Raw genomic sequence first — 24,390 nt, 5'->3', positions numbered from 1 at the left:
GGCTTTTCCAATTTGTTTTTACCCAATTATAGTCCCTCGCTTTCTGTCAGAGGTCACTCCCACAATTTATATGACCAACCTTAAATCTAAGGCTCAACCAGTGCCGATTATAAGAGTTTCAGTTCTGTGATATTAAAATGATTTACATATTGTTGCTCTAGGGCATCTTTGTGAAATTCAGAATGAAAGTCCATTACTTTATTCTGTCTTTCTGCACCTGTCACTGATATAAAATATTAAGATTTCATGTCACATATGTATCTTTTTTTTCTCCATATATTGAGCTTATCAACATCCACAATCAAATATTATGCATGTTTTACTCAGGATTAAGTCATACTAAATTCAAGAGGAGGTACTCCCAGGAAATGGGAATGGCATTATAGCTGTTGGTGTTCATCCATCAGTGTGTGTCCCCTTGCCTATATTATTGTGTTCTGTAACTGGAGAATGAGAACAAAGATCCTTATATCACAATCATATGCACACTTAACAGAGAGTAAGTCCCACTGAGCATAGCAGGGCTTAATTTTGCTGTCAGATAATTTTCAATTATTTTTTCTAGAATTGCATCACATTAGCTCAGATTATATGCAGAACAAATCCTCACAAAATCTGTGTGAGACAACCATGTTCAGTTTTATGTTTAATTCTGAAGATAAAAAAACTTGAAGGCCCAATCCTATCCAACTTTCCAGCACTGATGGAGTCATGCCAACAGAGCATTCACTGCATTCAGCATGGAGGAGGCAGTCTTGGAGGCCTCCTTAAGGTTTGTTCCCTTACATAGGGGCTGAACTGTGGCTGCATCGGTGCTGTAAAGTTGGATAGTATTGAACCCTAAGTTTGCTTTCTCAGTAGTTGCAAACAACAATTACTTGTGCAAAAGTTCCCAGTGAGAGTCTTGATCAACTGCAGTTTGAACCCAACAGATAGAAGTATATACCCAATAACAAAGCTACCAGCTACAATTGTTGCTGTGGATGGATTACTTTGTTCTGTCATTGTCCTTACATCTTGTTCTCACTTTTTGCTTAAAATCTTTGCTCTTAAAAATTCCTGATGAATTGAAAATGAGTTGTCATAGAACACAGTACTAGCCCAGGGCTCCTCAATTCTTCATGTTGTCATAGAGACACCCAAATGTTGAACTCTTAACCCAAAAATATGTACACTAAAGTTACAGGAGCCACAATAAATAATGCAGTAAATACCACCTTTCAAAATTTGTGCCTATGTAGCATCTTTTCCACAACTCTAACCAGTAGGAGGAATTTAGTCATGGAGAAACTGAGAAATTTAATTCCCTTTGGGGCATAACTAGAGTAGACATAATACATTGAGCATTATTTATAAATTGTGTAAATCTTGATCTCTATGAAAATCGATAAATTTCATCTCATTAGTATTTGCTCATTTTCTTTCATAGTCAAATTGCTAAAAAATTTCAGCTGCCAAATCTAAGCTTGGAGACCTATTGTGGGACAGAATCTTACCTTATTTCATCAGACAAAACTAAGAGCAGTATTTTGTTCAGGGGGTGTGTCAGCTCTGTAAAACTGTTCTTGTCTCCTAGAAAAACCCAGGGCTGAAATGCCATTCCATGCATTATGTTCTGAAGGTTCCATTAATCTACTCCTAAATTGCATTAATGTCCCTATCAGTCCTTAGACATCTTTTGTTAATGTTACCAAGAGTTCTAGTGAGCACAAACAGCATTAAATAGGAATGTTACTTTGCTGTACAGTCCTCTTTGTCCTTTTTGCTTCCACGTTCTGGTTGGGAAACAATGTATACAAAATGTATAATCTTCTGAAAATTGACAGAAGTTTGGCAGAACTCCCTACTCCAGGACTTGGGAATGTTTTCCTGTGTGGAGGGGGCAGAAAGCAACAGGAGTTTTGGAAGAGAAAAAGCTGATCGAGCAGGTGAAATGCTGAAGGTTATTCTCTACTGTAGTTTCCATTGCAGAGGAAAGCTGGTGTTCAGGTGCCAGACTAATCAGAGCAAGGTGATGCAGAATGAAGGAGTCTGTACTGTTGCTAAGACCAGTTGCTGAGATTTCTGGACTGGCTTGGAAGCAATGATTTTACAGGGTCTGATGTTTCACTGTTTTGCTAAGGGCTGTGAAGGGCAAGGAAGCTTCCTTCCGTAAATGGAAGTCTTGCCCTAATGAGGAGAATAAAAAGGAACATAAACTGTGGCAAAAGAAATGTAAGAAGGTGATATGGGAGGCCAAGAGAGACTATGAGGAACGCATGGCCAGCAACATTAAGGGGAATAATAAAAACTTCTTCAAATATGTTAGAAGCAGGAAACCCGCCAGAGAAGCGGTTGGCCCTCTGGATGGTGAGGGAGGGAAAGGGGAGATAAAAGGAGACTTAGAGATGGCAGAGAAATTAAATGAGTTCTTTGCATCTGTCTTCACGGCAGAAGACCTCGGGCAGATACCGCTGCCCGAACGGCCCCTCCTAACCGAGGAGTTAAGTCAGATAGAGGTTAAAAGAGAAGATGTTTCAGACCTCATTGATAAATTAAAGATCAATAAGTCACCAGGCCCTGATGGCATCCACCCAAGGGTTATTAAGGAATTGAAGAATGAAGTTGCAGATCTCTTGACTAAGGTATGCAACTTGTCCCTCAAAACAGCCACGGTGCCAGAAGATTGGAGGATAGCAAATGTCACGCCTATTTTTAAAAAGGGAAAGAGGCGGGACCCGGGAAACTATAGGCCGGTCAGCCTAACATCCATACCGGGTAAGATGGTGGAATGCCTCATCAAAGATAGGATCTCAAAACACATAGACGAACAGGCCTTCCTGAGGGAGAGTCAGCATGGCTTCTGTAAGGGTAAGTCTTGCCTCACGAACCTTATAGAATTCTTTGAAAAGGTCAACAGGCATGTGGATGCGGGAGAACCCGTGGACATTATATATCTGGACTTTCAGAAGGCGTTTGACACGGTCCCTCACCAAAGGCTACTGAAAAAACTCCACAGTCAGGGAATTAGAGGACAGGTCCTCTCCTGGATTGAGAACTGGTTGGAGGCCAGGAAGCAGAGAGTGGGTGTCAATGGGCAATTTTCACAATGGAGAGAGGTGAAAAGCGGTGTGCCCCAAGGATCTGTCCTGGGACCGGTGCTTTTCAACCTCTTCATAAATGACCTGGAGACAGGGTTGAGCAGTGAAGTGGCTAAGTTTGCAGACGACACCAAACTTTTCCGAGTGGTGAAGACCAGAAGTGATTGTGAGGAGCTCCAGAAGGATCTCTCCAGACTGGCAGAATGGGCAGCAAAATGGCAGATACGCTTCAATGTCAGTAAGTGTAAAGTCATGCACATTGGGGCAAAAAATCAAAACTTTAGATATAGGCTGATGGGTTCTGAGCTGTCTGTGACAGATCAGGAGAGAGATCTTGGGGTGGTGGTGGACAGGTCGATGAAAGTGTTGACCCAATGTGCGGCGGCAGTGAAGAAGGCCAATTCTATGCTTGGGATCATTAGGAAGGGTATTGAGAACAAAACGGCTAGTATTATAATGCCGTTGTACAAATCGATGGTAAGGCCACACCTGGAGTATTGTGTCCAGTTCTGGTTGCCGCATCTCAAAAAAGACATAGTGTAAATGGAAAAGGTGCAAAAGAGAGCGACTAAGATGATTACGGGGCTGGGGCACCTTCCTTATGAGGAAAGGCTACGGCGTTTGGGCCTCTTCAGCCTAGAAAAGAGACGCTTGAGGGGGGACATGATTGAGACATACAAAATTATGCAGGGAATGGACAGAGTGGATAGGGAGATGCTCTTTACACTCTCACATAATACCAGAACCAGGGGACATCCACTAAAATTGAGTGTTGGGCGGGTTAGGACAGACAAAAGAAAATATTTCTTTACTCAGCGTGTGGGCGGTCTGTGGAACTCCTTGCCACAGGATGTGGTGCTGGCGTCTAGCCTAGACGCCTTTAAAAGGGGATTGGACGAGTTTCTGGAGGAAAAATCCGTTACGGGGTACAAGCCATGATGTGTATGCGCAACCTCCTGATTTTAGGAATGGGTTAAGTCAGAATGCCAGATGTAGGGGAGGGCACCAGGATGAGGTCTCTTGTTATCTGGTGTGCTCACTGGGGCATTTGGTGGGCCGCTGTGAGATACAGGAAGCTGGACTAGATGGGCCTATGGCCTGATCCAGTGGGGCTGTTCTTATGTTCTTATGGGGTCAGCTGACCGCATCTAGGCTAGGGGTCAACTGACTCTTCATTGTAACCTAGAGGGCATTCTGACTCTATTCAGCGTGGCTTGCTGAGGGGACAGAGATGGGCAATGCAGGAGGCGAGGCACTGGAGACCAGAATCCCAGCGCCTCCTGAAACTAGGAGCATTTTAAATTCCAGTAGTCTAAGAAAGCAGGATTTTATCCCCTGTATCTTGGTGGCCAAAGAAATTATTACCTGCAGTTCCATTGTGTTCTGTAGCAATGTGCCATAGAGCCCTAGATCAGGGTAGGACAGTCCCCTGATGCTAGAACCAAGGATTACATAGCACACTATCCATTAGAGTTTGAACTCTAGGCCATGAATCTTTAGAAAATGGATATATAGTTAGTTATCTTTATATGCGAATTCACTTATCTGCGAGGGGCAGGTTTGCGACCTACTTCTTGTTATCTTTGATTCTGTTCTCGTTAGCTGCAAATACTGTGCCAGTGCTGCACCAAACAGGCTTTGGTGTTGGTCCACAGAGAATCATTGGACATATTTGTGTCCCAGACTTGCCCCACCATCTTGGGCACCATCTTGGGTACTCCAGCTGAACACTCATAACCCTGGCAATGATAAGAGTTCTCTGGAAAGCTACCTGAGGGCTGCTCTGGGGCTGGGGCAAGCCAAGGGAAGGAACCAAGAGACGGATGGACAGGTGATGCAACAGCCTCCATACTGCTGAACTCAGAAGCCTTATTGGGCTGGCAGGCTTTAACGCATTGAGGGATATCCAGAATGGAGGAGGAAGCATCCAATGTTGGTTATATTGATGAGCCCTCACTATCACGCAGCCCCATAGACTCAAAGCTCAGCAGGTCCTACAAACAGTACAGGCATGTACTGCGCTAACTGGGCAAAATGGCACTTTTTTCAAATGGTGCTCTTCTTATATTTAGCAGGGGAAGTGTGAATATGCTGTCCCTCTTCACTCAAGCACAGGGCCTTTTCTAGTGTCTGCAGCTGGTGTTTTCCTCCAACTTTTTACATTATGAGCCCTTTTGGGACAGGGAGCCCTTTAGTTTTTTGATTTTCTCTCGGAACTGCTTTATGAACTTTTGTTGTTGTTGAAAAGCAACATATAAATATTCTTAATAATTTAACATAGGACTCCACTCCATAGGACTCCACTCTTGCACATTTGTGCATTATATTGTCATATTCCTGCATCCGTCTAGCAAAGATTTCAAAATGTTATGTCTAACAAAGAATAGGAAAGATTTCTCACTCCATGGCTGCCTTGTATCCACAGCAGAGCAATACGTGTACAGGTGATGCTCCTTGGTTTCCAACCAGTATATGTTACGTATTAAAAATGTAAACATTTATGAGTAGGGTATCTGCTTACTCATGTGCAAAGACAGCATTTGCAGATGTTAAGCAACCTTTTGAATCTTGTTAGCCATATTATCCTCATAGTTAACTTCAATCATTCTTTTTGGGGACGGACTGGACTTGTTTTCTTTATCTTGTCAAGGCATTGCACTGAGGATAAGAGGACCAGGTCACTTGTACCTGTTCCTATTCCGTCCTATCCCCAGTTGGCCTTTTGAAATATTGCTTAGAACAATACCGAGGTTCCAGGTAGAAAATCCAGAATGGTGCTCACATGTGTAGGCAGTAAGGCAATCCTATCACAGCCATCTATCTCAGAGCATCTATGCCTCCAAATAAAGGAGGGACAATGGAAAGAGGACTGACCATTATAACAAAAGAATGAATTCGCACTATAACAAGATATGAAATGGCACTAGTCTTTATCAAATTTGGACCTATTAAAAGCTGAAGGAAACATCTAGGTGATTCTATAACTGTGCATGTTCTTTATTCTGTAAAATATTTAAACTAGTTAATATTTCAGTAATCTTTAAACTCATCAACTCATCATAACTCAATAACTGTTAATGTAATTTTGCAAACAGAAATAATGGAGAGGATTTTCATTCTTTACAAAGTTAATCCCAAACTTTTTTTTTTACAATATTAAGCAGCAGATAGCGTGTATTGTTTTTTTTTGTATGACAGTGGCCGATGTTTTTCTTGGACTTCCACTACTTGAAATGACAAGCAACTTAAACTGTCTGGGAAGAGCAATTCACACAATTAGAGTGCTATTGTTGCAAGTGCCTGCTCATTTATAATGAGCATGCATTTCTGGGAAAAATAATTTCCAGTTTCTTAACAGCCTGTGGCCAGGTTTCACAGTTAGCTACATGATCAACCACACTAAAATGTGCCAATCAGTGTTCCCATTGTCTCAGCAATGAAATACTTAATCCAAGCCCTCTGGTGGTTGGTGGAGGGAAGTACACCTGCATGGGAAAGGGCTTTACAAGCCCTTTAACCCATTTCTAACAGCCCACAGGTGTACACATTTGATCCCTGTTGCATAAATGCATCATTGGGCAGAAATGGCTTAAAGGCCTATGATAAGAATGGGAAGGAGGCAGAGGTCAACTTCTTGAAGACGGACCTCTGGGTAGCTCAGAGGAGCCAGCCACCAGAGAGGAGGCAGACGGGGCAAAGGCTAATCCCCTTTCATCTCTGAGCAGTGGAGGAAAAACCCTGGGGCCCCCTGGGAGTCCTTCATGCTTGTGTCTTGCCCAGCACTGGCCACAACTTCAGGAGTGGAGCACCAATCCATTGTGCTATGATTCCTCGAAACATAAGTAGGACAGTGTGTAAACATCAGAACTTTTCTGCTGTGTTTTCTCAAATGTTCATGTAGTCCAACATGGTCTCTCACCTTGTTGGAAGTGAATTCTGTACATTAATTACATGTTGTTTTGAAGTATTTCTTTTTGTCTATCCTGACTTTTTTATGAGCATTAGGCGTGTCACTATTAAACATTTGTCACATCACCCCTTAAATTAAAAACAGCAACTTGTATCTTTTGGGTCACAATCCTAACTAGGTCTACTCAGAAGTAAGTCCTATTTTGTTCAGTGGGGCTTACTCTCAGGGAAGTGTGGTTATGATTGCAACTTTGATCTCCTTATCTTCCTTGATACAGAAGATGTTTCAAATTCTTGATTATTTATTTATTTAAAATATTTATACCCTGCCTTTCCACTGCTGGAGCAGATGCCCAAGGTGGCTTTTAGTTGCCTTCTTTGAGCAGACTGACCTATGCTCAGTTTCCCAAGCACCGTAGATTTATATGGAGGAGACAAAATAATAATAATAACAACAACAACAACAACAACAGGTATTTATATACCACCTTTCTTGGTCTTTATTCAAGACTTTATTCAAGGCGGTTTACATAGGCAGGCTTTATTTAAATCCCTTATTAAATAGGGATTTTTACAGTTTGAAAGAAGGTTCTTTCTTTCAAGAACCACTACATTCAGGTGTTTCGTTCCGATCTGGCTTCACACACTGGCCTCCATCCTCCCATGCTCGGAGCAGATGGAATAGCTCGGCTGCTTCAAGGTCGCACGGTGCCGGTGGCCTCGAACTGGCGACCTTGTGGATGTTATCTTCAGGCAGACGGAGGCTCTACCCTCTAGACCAGATCTCCTGCCCTTGCTAAAAATATACCTCCTGCCCTTGCTAAAAAAATACTTGCTATTTGTTTTCAGTCTCTTTTCTAATAATCCATAACATGGAATTTGCTTTTTTCATCACGATAAAACATTGAGTTGACACTTTTAGTGGCAATTTCACTATAGTCTTTAAGATTTTTTTCCTGTTTAATTACAGAGAAATAGAGCCATTCCATTCGCTTTATATGGGTATGATTTTTGTAGGTGTATTGTACCAATAAGCATCCCTTTGGCTTACAACAGAACAAAATCTTCCTTTTTAAAAAGCATATTACAGGAATTTTATTAATTGTAAAGAAATACATGATTCACACTTTCTTAAATTAGAGAAAATGCAACTAGCTGAGATATAATGGGCTACTTAAAGACAAAATGTTGAAACCGCCCTAAAGAGCAAAATAATGGAAGTTTTATCCAATATTTCATGCAGAACATCCAATAATAATTGTGACACCAAACCAAAAGCTTTCTTGTCCTTCATAAATAGATCTGAAATGGACATCAGTAGTTGTCATCTATTTCATATACATAGAATGCCATACAATTTTGTTTATTATATCCATTAATTGTTCTACTGTACCTTAACATTGGGTTCTATTTTACTTTGGAGCGTAAGCATAAGTAGACAGAACTTATCAGCAGATAATTGGAGCAGGTTTTGTTCTCTAGACGGATGTAAAAGTGACCACAAAGCAGAGCAGCTGTCACAAGACTATTTGTAACCTTAAAGCTGTTGTTTTGAAGAAGAAAAAAATCTATAGTAAATCCTGTGTTCAAATTAGCATTCTTTCATATCTGTTTCTTGGTATTATGCTGCTTCACTTATTTTTTGATTGAGTCATGAACATGATCTATGTTACTCCATGCACCATGCCTCTAATCATATTGGTTTATTATTGTTTATATTGAATACTTTACAAGTACATTAGTACAACAGGAGCAAATATCTCAAAGTAGGTGATAAAATAAATAACTAGCATCTTCTAGTTCCCAAAAGGATGTATCCATAATTCTAATTAAAAAAAAAAAAACCAGGCAGGGTAATCTAGAATGGCTAAGCTTGAGTGTGAGGGGAAAAAAAACTAACAATTTTTCATGAACTTTTTTGATAGGGTCGAGACTGCAGCATACCCATTAATGCCTGCATTCAAAATCCATGCCAGAGTGGGGGAACTTGCCATCTCACTGACACAAATCAAGATGGATTCAGGTAAGTGAAAGCCAGTTGGACTAAAAGCAAGATAATGGAAAAAGCGACTTCAACCTTTTTTATTTCACAATAATGAAAACTTATAACTATCTCATTACCAGATATTAAATTGGGGCATGATACAAGCAAAGTTAAGCATTTTTAAGTTCTGTTTCTTTCAGTGGAAGAATTTTGAATGTATTCTGTTTAAATGAAGGGAACAAAGCACTTTATTTTGACTGGGACATGCCATTAATTTGGCTTCATAGTGGCATATTTTTTTCTTCTGATAGCCACCTTATTTTCCTCTTATTGCATTTTAAAACCTTCTCCATAGTACAGGTGTCCCCCAATATCGACGAATCTGCTTATCTGCAGTTCCCGGATCCACCAAGAACCGTGGAGATAGGGTTCCCCCTTATCCGTGGTCTCCAGTATCTGTGGAGTTGAGCCTGGAACGTATCCACCACAGATACTGGGGGGTGCCTGTAACGTAGTTTGACCATAGTAAATTTAGGACATTTAACTCACAATTGTTCAAGAGGTTTTCCCCCCTATCCTAGCATTATAAGTAACTGCAAACTTTTTCTTCTGAAAGGTTGTCATTGTTGAATAGGTTTTAAAGGAACATCTTATTATGAAATGTTATCCTAAGTCCTGGCTACCCAACCCACTTGAACTTATTGCCAGTGAACTTCATTGACTTTTTCCAAGTTCTAATATTTTGAGACTGAAAAGAGGTAAAGGCTGGAGAAAGACGGTGGGAAGACATAGAAGCAGGAGCCAAGGGAATAGGACTAGGAAGTGTGGTTACTTGTATATCCCCCCCCCCCGATATTCTATATCAGTTGCATGATTTTAAGTGAGTAAATAGCCCTGGGGGTGGGGAGAGGAATTAACCTTCACTATTTTTCTTTTAACCTGGCAATCTCCTGCAGCTTTTTTTCATTTAAGGAAAAACTTGAGAGAGTTACATGGAACTTCCATGTAACATCTCCATGACCTGAGCAGTCATGGTCAGGAAGCAACTACTGTCCTGCACTCAAATAGTCAACATGCAGCTCCTGCTGACAACAGGAGGAATTGCATCCCTATTTGTCATGCCTCAAGATGAGAAAGTATTCTGTCAAGTAATATGCTGGGTCTTAAATGTTATAAAAAGAAGTCCGTCCGTCCCCTGGAATTTTCTGTTGTGTGGCCTGCGAAAGAAATTATATCTTCTATACATTTCCCTCCTCCCAGGGAAACGTATTAATACACAAGTACAGCTGCCAAACATGTCAAATCTTTGCACTTGTAAAAGGAAACTTAAGCCAAAGCGTTCCTCCATATGAAATGCCAAGTGATTTAACTCCCAGGTTCCTGTAGTCGCAGACAAGAAAAATTATCTTTTAAGTAACGGTAAGGTGGTGACATAAGCCAGGAAGTTCACCCTGTTATGACTGAAACTCCATCCTCACACCCTCCCTTCTCCTGCTGTGTGTAGGTAGCATAAGGGGCCCAAACAGCAGGTGATTCCACTTCTCATATTTACTGTTGTAGCATGCTGCCACAACAGTGTCAGCAGAGGGCATGGGATCCCATGGAATTCTTAATAATTGCCTTTTTAAAAGCTTCTCATTGTCCATTGTCTAAAATGGTGTTTTCTTTTTGAGACAATTCCCTTTTATTTATTTTATATTTTGTAATTAAAAATGTGCTTGCCCTCTTGTGATTTATAGGACAGCAAACAAGACATAGTGTACCCATTTCACAGCTTGCATTCACATTCTCCAGAGTTAAGCTTCACTGGTGAATTCAGTGGTGTTTGAGTCCATTGGCCTGTAAACATCTTAAAGGAGTTTAACATCCTGTTTATTTCAGTGAGAAAGGTGTAAAGATTTGTTTGAAAAGTCCATTGAAGTGAACGGTTCTCAAAGCTATTTAATTTTCCCTGGGTCCTGCTCATTGTGTTGAAAAATATATAGCTCCTGTGCTAATTGTGCATATTATTTCTGTAGCTGGACTGCATCAGTCTGCAGTTCTTTTTGCCTTTTCCTTCCAATAATCTAAAGCGGACTTAAGAGCATTTTAAAAAACCTGAACTGATAGATTTTGCAGCATTAATGTTCCATAGTTGATGGATGAGTTCAGTGTTTATGGGCTATTGAGTATGTCCAGTTGATATGCAGGTGTGCATAGTTCCTTAGCCAAAAGGCCCTAAAACATTTGCTATTTTAAAAAAAACAAAAAAAAAAACCTGTTTTGAACACAACAGCTGATTTGTAAACTTGCAGTACATCTGGCCAATAATCATCTTATCCAAATACTAAATCACTTGATCCGAGCATGCAAATATAATTTAGTACTTCTAGTGCAGCCATTTTGAATTCTGCTAGAAAAGTGCCTCTGAAAAGTGCAGTACTACCACAGATACTCGCCTATAAGTCGACCCCATGGAATTTTCTATGACCCTCGGATAAGTTGGGGGTTAAACTTAGGGGGGTGTCTGACTATAGTTTTGTCTGATTTTGCCCAAGGCCAGATCCTGAAAAATAACCTACCACTAATTGTTACCTAAGAACTGTAGTCTCTAATTTATTAAAAACACAGTAAAAGATCATAAGATATATTTTTATTCTTTTTTTAAATGCTGGTCTTCACCACCTTTTTGTAAACACTATCAGAGTAAGTGCACTGTAAACAACATACCAGTGGTTCCCAACCTGGTATTCATGTACTCCCAGGGACACTCAACAGGACCTTTAGGGGTACTTGAAAAAGAATGGAATAATAACAGAAAAAGGCAGGCTGTGCTCCAGAATGCCTTGCAAGGACCAGCAAGGCAGGAATGGAGGTAGCTAGTTGGCTGTGAAAGCCCCACCAATAGCTAGTTTTTGGTCATCAATTCATGTATGTACCAGTGATTGAAAACCAGCACAGTAAAAAAGCTGAAACATAATATGGAAATTGAACAATCACCCAGAATTTCTCAGCACACTTCTGGTGTAAAACAGTGCAAAGGCAGAGCCTTCTGTTCTTCAAACAGATGAAAAGAGAAAATATGTGATGAATATGTGAAGTCTGGGCTTTCATATAGAGGAGATGAGGGCTTGTCTTACTAATTACAAACATTTTGCTAATAGGAAGGGTACAATTTATGGAAATGGGCTACCAAGGAATATGCCAGTGAAAAAGGTTGAACCATGAATCAAAGACACCTTTAAGGTGTCTGGTGTGTTAAGCCAGAAGCTCTACATACAACATGCAACCCATAACACATAACTGGGAGTGTGCAATTCAATTCACAGCAGAGAGATGCAGCTGCATATATTTTCAGCTCTTTTTACTCAGAAGTAGATCCACTACTTTCCATGGGTGTTATTCTTAAGTAATGGTGCACTGAATTGCACTGAATAATGGTGCCTGGTAAGGAGGGTCCCATCCTGGTGTTTCAAAAAGCAGACCTGCTTTGCAAGCATTTGCCAAGCAGAACCAGGCTGCAGCAGAAGGAAGGAGATTAAAAGGTGAACTTTGGCTGGAATTTCCCAGTTGTGGTAGAAACGATCTCTGCCCTGCCTGCCTGGTGCTTGAGAAACTTGGTGCCTGTCTGTCTGCCACTTGAGAAAGGAAACTGTTCAGAGCTGAAAGGCTCTGCCCTCTGATTGTCCCAGAGATCAGGCGAAGTGATAATTGGAGCTTGATTACTTGGCAAAAATTTCATGTACTATACGTGAGTATCTACGGTAAGTTATGTGCTACATGTTCTTGGCCCTGGATCAAGATGCATGTTTCTTAATGAAAGACAGAAAGTTCCCTAGCAGCTGAAAAATAGGCCAAATTCATATATTTGGTATGAAATATGGAGGTTGAATGGGTGCCGTTTCACATGGGAATTTGTGTCAAGTATCTTTCTACATTGTTTGGCTAATTAGAATCCTATTAATAGATACACTCCCGAAAAAAAAGGTGCTGCCTTTCATAGAGCATAGTTATCATGTCTTATTGTGGCATGAATTTATGTAGCAAAGGTTACTGCATTAAATGGACCAGCTCCTTCTCCAAGTCCTGCTGGCTTAAGATCTTGTGTACATAATCCTTTATTGCTACCATAATTTTCTGGGACCAAAAACACTCACCTCTTTCAATGATAAATTTTTTTTTAAACATTCATGAATCTGTTTATATAGCAAAAGAAATTTGAAAAATGATTGCCTGTTCCACAAAGCTCAAAATAAAAAATATATATATACAAGGCATGCAGCAGAGAACTCTATTGAAAATGATGCTTTGCTCTATGGTGAATAGGGATAGTGGTGCTGTCACTGCTAAATACAAGTCTGCAACCACTTTCAGATGGTCTCTTTGCCTAGTTAGCAGGGGATCCTAACCCCACCCACCCAGAGCATTAATGGATTTAGGGGAACGTCTCAACTAGTTTTTCCACATTTGGAGGTTCCCTCTGTGAACTGATAGAATGTCCCCTTCAAGAATCCCTTGTGCAACAAGAATGCTCCTTCTGTTCCAAGAGGCCTCTCCCAACAGCAGAAGAACTAGCCAGGATATTATCCGTATGTAACCATCTTACCAGTGGTGTCACTCGGGTTTGTGTCACCCGATGCAGGAGGACAGCGTATCACCTCTGTGATGGACCTCCTCCTATGCAGTGGGCCTGGTGATGCACCATCACCCACTGGTTTTTTGATTAAAACTTTTGATAGCCTAGACTAGAGCAGTGGTTCTCACACATTTAGCACCAGGACCCACTTTTTAGAATGAGAATATTGTCAGGACCCACCGGAAGTGATGTCATGACCGGAAGTGACATCATCAAACAGGAACATTTTTAACAATCCTAGGCTGCAATCCTACCCACACTTACCCAGGATTAAGTCCAATTTACTGTCATTGTTAAAAGAATATATATAGTAGCTTGTTCAAAGTACAGGTCTGTAACATTTCCCCAAATGCAGTCACATACCATGGTAGCATCGTCTAATATATAAAAAATAAAATATTGAAATGAATGGGGACCCACCTGAAATCAGGTCGCGACCCACCTAGTGGGTCCCGACCCACAGTTTGAGAAACACTGGCCTAGAGATATTTCAATGGTTTGTTTCATTGCATTCTGAATGAAATTACTCATCAAATGAAATATAACTTAATGGTATTATTCAAAAATACCAAGATTTAAAATTTTTTGGCCAGTAGTGGTGTCACTCCCCCGTGTGCATCACTCAGTGCAGCCCACATCCCTTAGCGACGCCTTACACCAAGTTAGACCTCTGGTCCATTTAGCTCAGTATTGTTGATGTTAACTGGTAGTGGCTCTTCAGATTTCTGGCACGGCCCATTTTCCCAGCCCTACTTAGAGATGCAATGGAACCTTCTTCTGGAACCTTCTTCTGCTTATACATCATTTGCTCTGCCACTTAACTCTTACATTCCAAACTCCTGCATTGTTTGAATGATCCAGGTTCACAGATTTGCTGGAAAATTACAGTAAAAACATGCACCCATATTCAGTAATTACTCTTCTTCTCACCCAATTTCTGCTCAAATTATTCAGTTCAACAGCTAAAGCTTTGCAAATTATAAAATTACAGCCAGGACGGATGGTGGAAGGAATGTCTCTTAATTAGAGATAACTTGTTCATTTGAGCTAGATGTTCTATATTTAATATTCCAAGTGTCTAATGACCCTAGTGTCTAATTCCAACCCCCCAATTCTATACTCCTCAAGTTGCCAATTTAGTTCCTCCAGCAAAGTGTGATGGTAAATTGGTCTTTGAGGATACACCCAAGGATGTGTCATTCTGTTCCCAAATGGCCCAATCCTATCAAGCAACTCTGCCGCTGTAACTAGTGCTCCAGTTGTGCAGCACACTTTACTGTGTCACAAATGCCAGTCTGGAAGTGTGTAAAGCCATGCGCTGCAGATGTCCTGTGTGTGGCAACAGCAGTTAGGAGAAGCTCTGCTGATGTTGGTAAGCCGATGGAGTGGGAAGATTAGTGGAGGGGTGGGTGTGTGTTGGAGGCAGGAGGGGATGTCACCCAGCTCGAGCCACTTGTGCTGGATCTGTCCCCTCCAGAGCCTCCCGCCGTGCTCTCTTTGTCTGTACAGACTTGTGCCAGCTGAAGAGCTTACAGAGGGGTAAGGAAAAATATTTTCCCTCATCTCTCCCAAATTTCCTGCCTTGGAGCCCCCTCACCCATAGAATGCAGCACAGCCTGCTAATGCAGGGAAAGGGACAGAATAGGGCTGAAATTGTACTAAAGGTTTAAAAAAAAAAAATTTCACAAATGCACATTCTGAACCTATAACTAATTAGGACATTTTATGTTAGTAAATGCAAATACATATTTAAAGTACTTTAGTTTTAAAGTACTCCAGTTCCAGGGCTTTGGCCTGTTGCCAGAGTTCTTATCAGTAGTATAGCATTAATTGTATGCATCACCAATTCTCATCAGAATGTGACATGCAGAAACAAAAAATAGAAATAACTAGCTAGCTCCTCATTTTTATTTTCTTTTAAATTGAAAGAATGAATCTGTGCTCCCAAACTGAGACCTTGTATGCCAAGTTGCAGCCTAGAGCACATTTTTATGGCTGAGTTATAAACCCCTGAAAAATGGGGTTTTGTAATGGAAACGGGAGACATGATGAATGGATCACTTTATTTAATTAGAGTTCTTTTATCCTTCCCCCTCCCACCTCCGCACCCTGTCTTGGCTACAAAAGATGCTGTGCCAGCTCTTCTTCTCTTCTCTTATCTGCCTCTTGTGATCCCGTGTATCTCCACAGGGTCAGAAAGAGGACGTTTTTTATTGGTACTAATGAGGTAAAGGACAGGCAAAGAAAATATTTCATATTGATTTAGTGGGCTTTAAGTGGAATTGATTCAAGCAGTTTGTTTTCAGTCATCCCTTCCAAAGATATATCCCCATCCCTTCCAGCTATCATGACCTATGAGTGGTCAGCATAGGATAAAAAGTGTCAAGGCTCTTCCACGCCATCAGTTTGAATACAGTTATGGTCCTTTAAAAAAAAAACAACAAAGAAAACAGTGCAATAGCAGCAGTGCTTTTACACACTATCTGAAAGTATTCGAGTCTGTGTTCTTCTTACTGCTCTTTGTACCTCTTTTATTCATATGTCTTTAAAAATGTAAGTTTGGGAGGGGGTGCTTAGGAGTAAGGGGGATTGTCTCTCTCCTTTTGCTCATCTACACAATCAAGTTAAGTAAACTTGGCGGTGGCAGCTTACACAAAGTTGCCTGTTTGTTTCTAGTCTTCCTACTTTGTTCATTTATTTCAGAAGCTGGGGTTTTCTTGCTTTTTTAAACTCCAGCTCCTATATGCCCTCCCCACAACTGCAGTGTTCATCACTGTTTTCACTTGTGTCTGTTTGCACATAACCACCAACCTGCCTGCACCTAAAACTTGACAGGTGATGGTATTTTCAAAGAATAGAAAGGACAAAAGGAACCTGCAACAAAATAATGCATCTCCCCAACCCTAATACTCATCTCTATCTGTTAGAAGGCAAAGCAGGCCACTTTCCTCCCAACCTTATATTCTGTTGTTTTTCTCATCTGGCACCTTCTGTGATTCCTGTTGGGTATTTGAGTGTGGAGTCCTCCTGGAGCAGATTAGCTGCAGTAAGAATTCTGAGAAGGCAAGTGTTAACAAACTATCTTGCCATACATGATGTGAGGGACAATTGTTTGTGCAAAGTGCTTCCTTTATGTACCAGGTGTCCTTTCACCATGGTTCCTGCAACTGAAGTCCCCTTCAAGATATCCAAGAAATACAGTTCCATGCTATGTGATGATCTGAGCTGAGGTCTCCCTGCAGGGTTGGTGTGCTGTGATTGGCTACCAAATGTAGTCTGTATCCTATATGCCATATATGGTTGTCCAAACTTTTTGGCAGGAGGGCCACATCATCCACCTGACACTGTGTTGGGGGCCGGGAAAAAAAATAATTAATTTATGTTTCAAATTTGAATAAATTTACATAAATGAATATATTAGAGATGGAATTTAAATGAATGAAAGAAGGTCTTACAATAGCTCAAGGCCTATAAAAGACCTAGCACAAAGCAAGACCAGCCTTTCCTTTGCTGCCGCTGCTGCATCACAGATGTGACACAGCAAGCAGTGGAGGGAGCCCTCGTCCCACAGCTCACATGACAGGTTGAACAGTTGGCCGTCACACTGAGAGCATTTGCATTAGATCAGTGTGGGCTCCAGCAAGTCCCTGGGAGCTCCCCTTGGGCCTGATTGGGAGTCCTCAAGGGCTGCAAGTAGCCCCAGGGCCGGGGTTAGGGCACCCCTGCTATTCGCCATGGTAGGAGAGTGTACGAGGCAGTGAGGTGGCAGAAGGTGCAATTTTCTGTGGTTTTACGTTTTCCTATTGTTTCTATGGGGTTACTCCTGCCTGTGCCAGCTGGGTTGGCATAGGGTTTTGTGGTGTGGGGGAGGGCATGTCTGAAGGGGGTTAGGATATGGTGTATCTTTTTTTTTTTTTTTAAGGCTAACTTGTCGTAAGTTGTTTTGTGACTTTTTTTTAATGGGGAAAGGTAGGGTAGAAGCTTTTAAAATAATGCAGTGTATACAAATCCTATTTCCGAATCATTTCAGTTCAAAATGCAAATTAATACTTCTCTTTAATCATTTCTTAAAAGTTGTTCCTGTCCTATTGGATTCGAAGGGAAGAAATGTGAAATTAATCCAGATGACTGTGAAGATAATGATTGTGAAAACAACTCAACTTGTATGGATGGAATAAACAATTACGCCTGCCTCTGCCTCCCTAATTACACAGGTAAGCAAACATAATTACTAGAGCAATGAAGCAAGAATTATGGGGGCATTCTTGCTATTTCCTATTTTAGGTTTACTAATAGGCACCAGATACCGTGAAGGATTTGGATAACTGCAGGCTTCTTTCAGAAAAAGCCTGTCCCTTTGTTTTTCAAACTGGGGTGAAATCTGGACTGCCATGGGTGGTGGGGGACAATCAGGAATGTCACAGTCTGAATTATCTCTATTCAGTCACAAGGCATCTTAACAACAGCTGCATCCTGTGACAAGTTAGTTCTCTCTAAGCCTGTTGAATTCAATGGTAGTAGGAAAATTGAGAATTGAAATATACTGTGCCTAAGTAGGACAGTTGGCTCTCTAAGATTTCAGGTGAGACAGGAAAGGACTAGGACTGCAGAGCTGGGCACCTATGGCTAGAAGCACGTTTGTTACTTGAACAGGCTGTAATAAAAATTACTTTTTTTATTTATGTAAAAAATTCACTCATTAAACAGCAAAATATAGCTGTTTAAAACCAATTAGGTAACATGCTGGAGGACCTGGGCAAATAGAAATATCTTTGCCTGACACAATAAAAATCACACTCAGCACCAAATGAGCCCTCTTGAAAGCGCATTTTGAGCTTGCCTGATAAGGAATGAGGAAGGATATGAAAATGTCTGTGTATGTGGAAGAAAGCTGAAAGGCAGGTGAAAAAGCAAAAGAGGTATGAATTTCCTTGTGACAGAAAGTGGACTGTACACCAACTATGTGATGATGTTCTTGTTTTCTAAGGGGTGGAGTGGAGTTCAGACCTGTAGGGGAGGATAAGTCTATTGATGGCAATGAATCATGCTGGCTGTTTTGAACCTCTGAATGCCAGTTGCTAAAGTAGAGGACAACTTGCCTGCAAGGCCTGTTTGCAAGCTTCCTGAAGCAATGTGTTTGACTACTGCAGGAAGCAGGATGCTGAACTAGATGAACCTTTTGTCTGATCCAGCAGGGTTGTTCCTATGTTCCAAATTCTCAACTTTATCTATTCATTTTGCTCCAGATTTGGAGATTAAAAGAGATTACTGTTTCCACAAGGTGCAATAGGGTAAAGCAATTTTCCTTTAAGGTTATAAAGCACTACGTACATCAATCACCTTCATGTATTTACATTAATATTCTGCTCCCATTCCATAACTTCAGGGAAGCTTCTAGCTTTTTTTCAGATTGTCATAATAATTGAGAAATTCATAATTAAAGAACACTGAAATATACGGTTCTGTAAAAACCTAATCCCAACTTTAAAGCTACTTAGTTCTAATCTTTGGTGTGAGGAATAGTATACAGCAGCATTCTTCAACCCGTGGGTCACAACCCCAATGGGGTTGCAAAGCCTTATTTGGAGGGTTGGGGCAAACTTTTCAAAGCCTGTGCAGGAGAGGTCTTGGATCAAATCCAATATTGGTACTGCATTATCAAAACTGATACAATTCTTTATATAATATGCACGCCTATGGGGCAGGCAGGGCTGGGCTGGGCAGCAACAGGGGTGGTAGATGGGCAGGGCAGGTCCAGGAGGAGAGTGGGATCTTCAGTCTCATATTCATATTTATTGGGGGTCATGGCACAAAAAACATTGATGACCATTGTTATACAGATTCAGTCAGTGCATCAATGGCAGATTTCAAAGATCTGCTTTCCACATTGTCTGTCCTTGGCTTTAGATCTCTTCTCTTCCCTGTCCCCACTCTCTCTGATTTTATGGGTAGAAACTATATTAGCCCAAAGATTTAAGAACACAAGTCACCAAACTATTAACTGGCTATAGTCACCATATGTTTTGTAAGAAAATAGCTTCATTTTATGAAACCATGAAAATGTGAACTGGTCTTGTTACTCTCTGAGCTTCAGACACTTAGTGGAAGGCTTCTAGTAAGCTGGAGTGTATTACATGTCATGGGATTTAATAAGTATCAGATTTGAGTGGCTTGCTAAGTAAATATGAAATTTCCCAAACTCTTAAAATGTTGTTTGGGGCCCATCTGGGATGTCTGGGTTCAGGGTTGACTAGGAAAACGCTTACATCTGAATGAAAACTAATTGTTATTTTTAACCATCTTTCTGCCAGAAACATTTCCAATGCTTGAATTCCAATGGTGTGAAGAGATTAGGAACCTGATGCTTTGATCCAATCATTCCTATTGCCTTGTATCTATATTATCTGTTAATTTTTCATTTATAGCCTATCTGCATGTAAAATGGGTAGACGCATGCCTCCAGCAGAGTCTTCCTTTAGCTATGCAAAAGCTATGCAAAAGTTCCAGCAACTCTTCCTGTATGATGGGGATATTGCATCTTCCCAGAGTTGCTGGAAATAATTTGAATGGGGGCCTAGGCTGGGATTTCAATGTTGATAGTAACTTTCAGTGAGTCACATCAGTCTCTTAAAATAGCTCAGTTCTGAAGCTCTTGGCATGAAAAGTCAAGTTGTGAGGAACGTTTTTAGCCATCTTCTACTTACGCCTATAACAAAGCTCACTTGTAAAACCTTCAGGGTTGGTTTACCTACTAGAATATTTGTCTTAATTGTCTCAAATGCAGGGCTCATGTATGAATGGATATTTAGGGATGAATCATAGAACATTGCTTTGTATTTCAAGAAAATCCCATCTGATAACCCTGGGAAAACAGATTTTTATTATTGCCTTGTTACTCTTGCCCAGTTTAGAGCTATTCCCCCATGTCCTCTCAAAAGAATTTTAAATTCATCTGTGCATTCTGAGACTGGAACTTTCCAAAAGAGAGTAGGCAGCCTGATTGCAGAGGTATTTTGGAGCTTAGATGAAAGGCTTCAAAAGGTTGTATAATTTTGCTCGGAAAAGAGAAATATCTCAGAAACTAAAGCATAATCTAGTGAAATACTAGGACCATATTGTTTCAGAAGCATGGAAGTTAATTTTGCAGAAATTCAAGGAAACCTTTTTCCTTGAAGCTAATAATTGGCCTGCAACTGAATAAAAATAGGGTCAAATTGTGTCTATGTAATTTAAAATACTAGTGCTGAATAATTTAATCACCTGAAATCTGAGATCTGAAATGATACCAGCTAAGATGAAGGAATTGCATTTCAGTTCTAAAGGAATTATGTGTTAATCACAAGGATCAAACCTGACTGGTCTCTAGTGGTCAAAATTGAAGAATGAGCTGGTTGTGTTTCTTCTTCAGTATATTACATTTCATAGACGTATGGTAAAATGACTATAAAATCCCACTGCAAAGAATCTGCCTTCAGCATGGTCAAGATTTTGTCCCTGGTTACTAAATTTAAAACCAATAAAAATGCTAAGGAATGGCTTTGATATAAAGCACCTCTTCTGCTACTTAATATTTTAATTCCGTCTTAAATGATTATTTGTATAATAATCCATTCAAGAATAATTTTCAACGGTGTTTTGAATTCTGTGTGTGTGTATGTTTAACTCATTAGTTCACTAGAAATTCCAACACTTAACTGCATCACAGATAGAAGTACCATTGAAATAAACACAGCTCTTCATTTCTTTTTATTCTATAGTATTTAAAAAAAAATTCAGTGACATATTCCACATTTAGAAGCAATGCAAAATTAGTGATCTGTTCATTGTCATACACTCTAGTTTTGCATCTCACAAGTGTTTAACTTTTAGATTTTTTTTTCTTCGGTGCATGTCATTCATTGAAGTACATAAGGCTTCATTCATTCCTCATCCCTGCTCCAGCATGATGGGAATAAAAAAGGAATGGAGTTTTAATAAATGGTACACTGAAACAATTATTTAAATATTACAGACTTCTGAGCAAGATGCAGGATTAGTGTATATAACAATAACATCTTGCTACTCAGCACACTGCTGAAAAGTACTTTACGGTGCTTTTGCAACAGTTGCCTCCAGCAGAATGCATGCTCAGCTTGTAGGATACTGGGCCTTAAGAAAGTGTTACCCACCCTGACTGGCTGGGCAAAGAGGCACCTTTTAAAGTGATGTCCTCTTGTATTTAGCAGGGGTAGAGAACTGTTCCTCTTCACCCCTGCATGGCATTTTTCCCAGTGGCTGTTGCTGGTGTCTCTTCTGTATTTTTTAAAGAGTGTAATCCCTTTGTGGACAGGGAATCATTTATTGATTTATTTCTATATAAACTACTTTTTGAGCTACTCTGTTGAAAAGCGGTGTGTAAATATTCTTAATAATAATACTGTTTTACTTATTTGTGCTAATTTTCCTACAGCTAGTTGCAAATATTAGCCAGTTATATATTGTTCAGTTTATCCCCATTTCCTGGTCCTCCTTTTTTGTTGCTTTATTTTATAAACTTTTTTCCTAGCCTATGGGCTCTCCAGAAGTTTTTTTGCAGAAAGCAGAAAATATTTTCCATGCATCCTTACTTATTCTGCTTAATATTAGGAACAAATGTAAAGAATTTCCCAAACAAGATTGTAGGCAAAACACATTTGGATCATATGGTATTTGTCTGAACTTTAACCAGTTGACTGTTAAGATAATAACAAATTGGATTTTTAAAAATATGTCAAAAATACAGTACTCAACATTTTTCTTTTCCACTGAGCGTGAAACAATATGATTCGTATTATGGATATGAAACATTGAATGTGGCATGAAATAAATAATATATATTCCAAAGTGGCAATTCTGATGTGGTAAACTGGCAAAATGATTAAATGAAACAAACTACATAGAGATTTCTTTACTGCTCTCTTGTTTTTGCTACTTTCATTTTAGAGTCATCAGAGGTTATGAACAGTGTTAAAATACGTTAAAATGCTCGTATGTTCCTAGCAGTGACTCCTCAGTGGGTTAAGGCATACAAACATCATTAATGTCCTTCTCAATGCTTTACTTATGTAAGTAAGGTCAGAGAAAATAACATATGGGTTTGCTGGAGCTACATATATGCTATGTGCATATTGGCAGCCCTGAAGTGTTGAGGCTTCCACCAGTTCAGAGATGGTTTGTTTTCCAGTTTATACTAGGATTGGTGCTTCCTACATGCAAAAGTAAATTATCACTGAGTGTGAGTGACTGAGAGAACAAAACAGCATATGACAGTGGCAGAACTATGTTGTATTGATTCTGGTGTAGTGTTCACTGCTGAATCCCTGTAAAGAATATGGGACTATGCGAAACAACCACTTTTTGCATAGTCCCATATTCTTTGCTTTTTAAGACAAATGTAACATGTGCACATGTGGGGACTCTACTACATGTGTGGGGATCGAGTGTAGTGGCCAATAGCACAATTCACTGGAATAGCATACAAGAAAGAGGGAAACAAGGGTAAAGGTGCAACAACAGATAATTCTTTTGTTTGGAAAATAATACAATAATGGGAAGAGGGTATCAAAATAAAAAGTAATGCAATGTATTTACTAGGTACTCAAACAACTAGGCCCTAAATGTAAGCCATTTCTGAGTAAAGATAAGATCTGTACAAGGTAAGGGGTGCATAATATCCCAAACAAGGGGGGGGAGAAGGAAATAGGGAAAACAGGATTTTTTGAGAGAACTGGGGCTGGAAAAATCAGAAGTTTTGCAGCAGCAGGAGGTAAGAGGGAACTGAAAAGAGGGAAATCCTCTCTGGCTGTGGTTGCATTGCAGATCCCTGTAGCTGCATAGCTACAGGCAAGGAAAGAGCCCTTCAAAATGAAAGGCTATGAAAATAACTTCACTCACTTGCAGTGAGAGGGCTATTCTCTGACCTTTTTCATTTCTGATATCCCAAGCCTCCAGGGAAAGACTAATAGGAACTTTGTCTCAGAGTTCTTGATGGACGGTTTGGGGAAAATTGTATGTTGGATACCTGACGCTAATATCTAAACTAATTGTGGAGGCCAGGTCCTCAATCAGCATGCAGCTGTTGATTAGGTTTAGTCATGGACTGAGTGAGGAAAGCTGCGTTTGGGGACCCTTTTTTGTGTCACTTTGTTTACTCCAAGTCAGAAAGCTTCCAGGACTTTTGTTTACAGATTCAAATATGCTGTGCAAGCAAGTTACTGAATTCCTCAAGAAACAGCTGAAAGGTAACTCCTTGGCAGCCAGCTAAAATGGTGATTGACAAACTAACATTGTAGTTGGCCTGTGAGTCCTGAGGCCTCTTGCCTTCAGCCCAATACCAGTTGTGCTCTTCTGTATTTAAATGGGATAAAAGAAGCAAAAGGGAGTGGGGTGGGGTTAAAGAAAAGGAAGGCTAGAGCTGAAGGATGAGGGGGGTACAACAGTAGTGACATTGGCCTCTTTCATACCTCAGATCTCTGTCTGTCTTGTGAGGATGATTTGTGGGATAAGAATTAAGCTTCACAAGCTTGGCCAACACACAAAATGTATGGTATTTATGACTCTTTCAAGCCAGAAAATCTGAAAAACTCTGAAAAAATTAATCCAACTAGAAACAAATGACAATGCCTTCAATGGGACAAAACAAAAGAGATTCTAATAAAAACTCAAGAGTACTTTAACAGAACCTTGATATGTATGTCAGATAATCTTAGTCCTGTTTCTCACTTTTCTTGGTGAGAGTGGACTAAGATTTGAATATTGGTAAATTCACATTTCGGTCTTAAGAA

The 24,390-nt window shown here is 40.2% G+C and overlaps 1 protein-coding gene across 1 annotated transcript in view; it reads left to right on the top strand.

Moving 5' to 3' along the window:
* Positions 1-24,390, top strand: part of SLIT3 (slit guidance ligand 3) — a 534,848-nt gene that overhangs the window by 445,901 nt on the left and 64,557 nt on the right. Inside the window, exons 27-28 of the mRNA XM_066612910.1 lie at positions 8,915-9,012; positions 17,663-17,802. Coding sequence (XP_066469007.1) covers positions 8,915-9,012; positions 17,663-17,802 — 238 coding nt within the window. The remainder of the gene's footprint in view (positions 1-8,914; positions 9,013-17,662; positions 17,803-24,390) is intronic.

The sequence above is a fragment of the Tiliqua scincoides genome, chromosome 2 (genome assembly GCF_035046505.1).
Source record: "Tiliqua scincoides isolate rTilSci1 chromosome 2, rTilSci1.hap2, whole genome shotgun sequence".
In the NCBI taxonomy this organism is placed as follows: Eukaryota; Metazoa; Chordata; class Lepidosauria; order Squamata; family Scincidae; genus Tiliqua; species Tiliqua scincoides.
The sequence above is the reverse complement of the archived record's forward strand: the minus strand, read 5'-3'. Positions and strand labels throughout refer to the sequence as shown.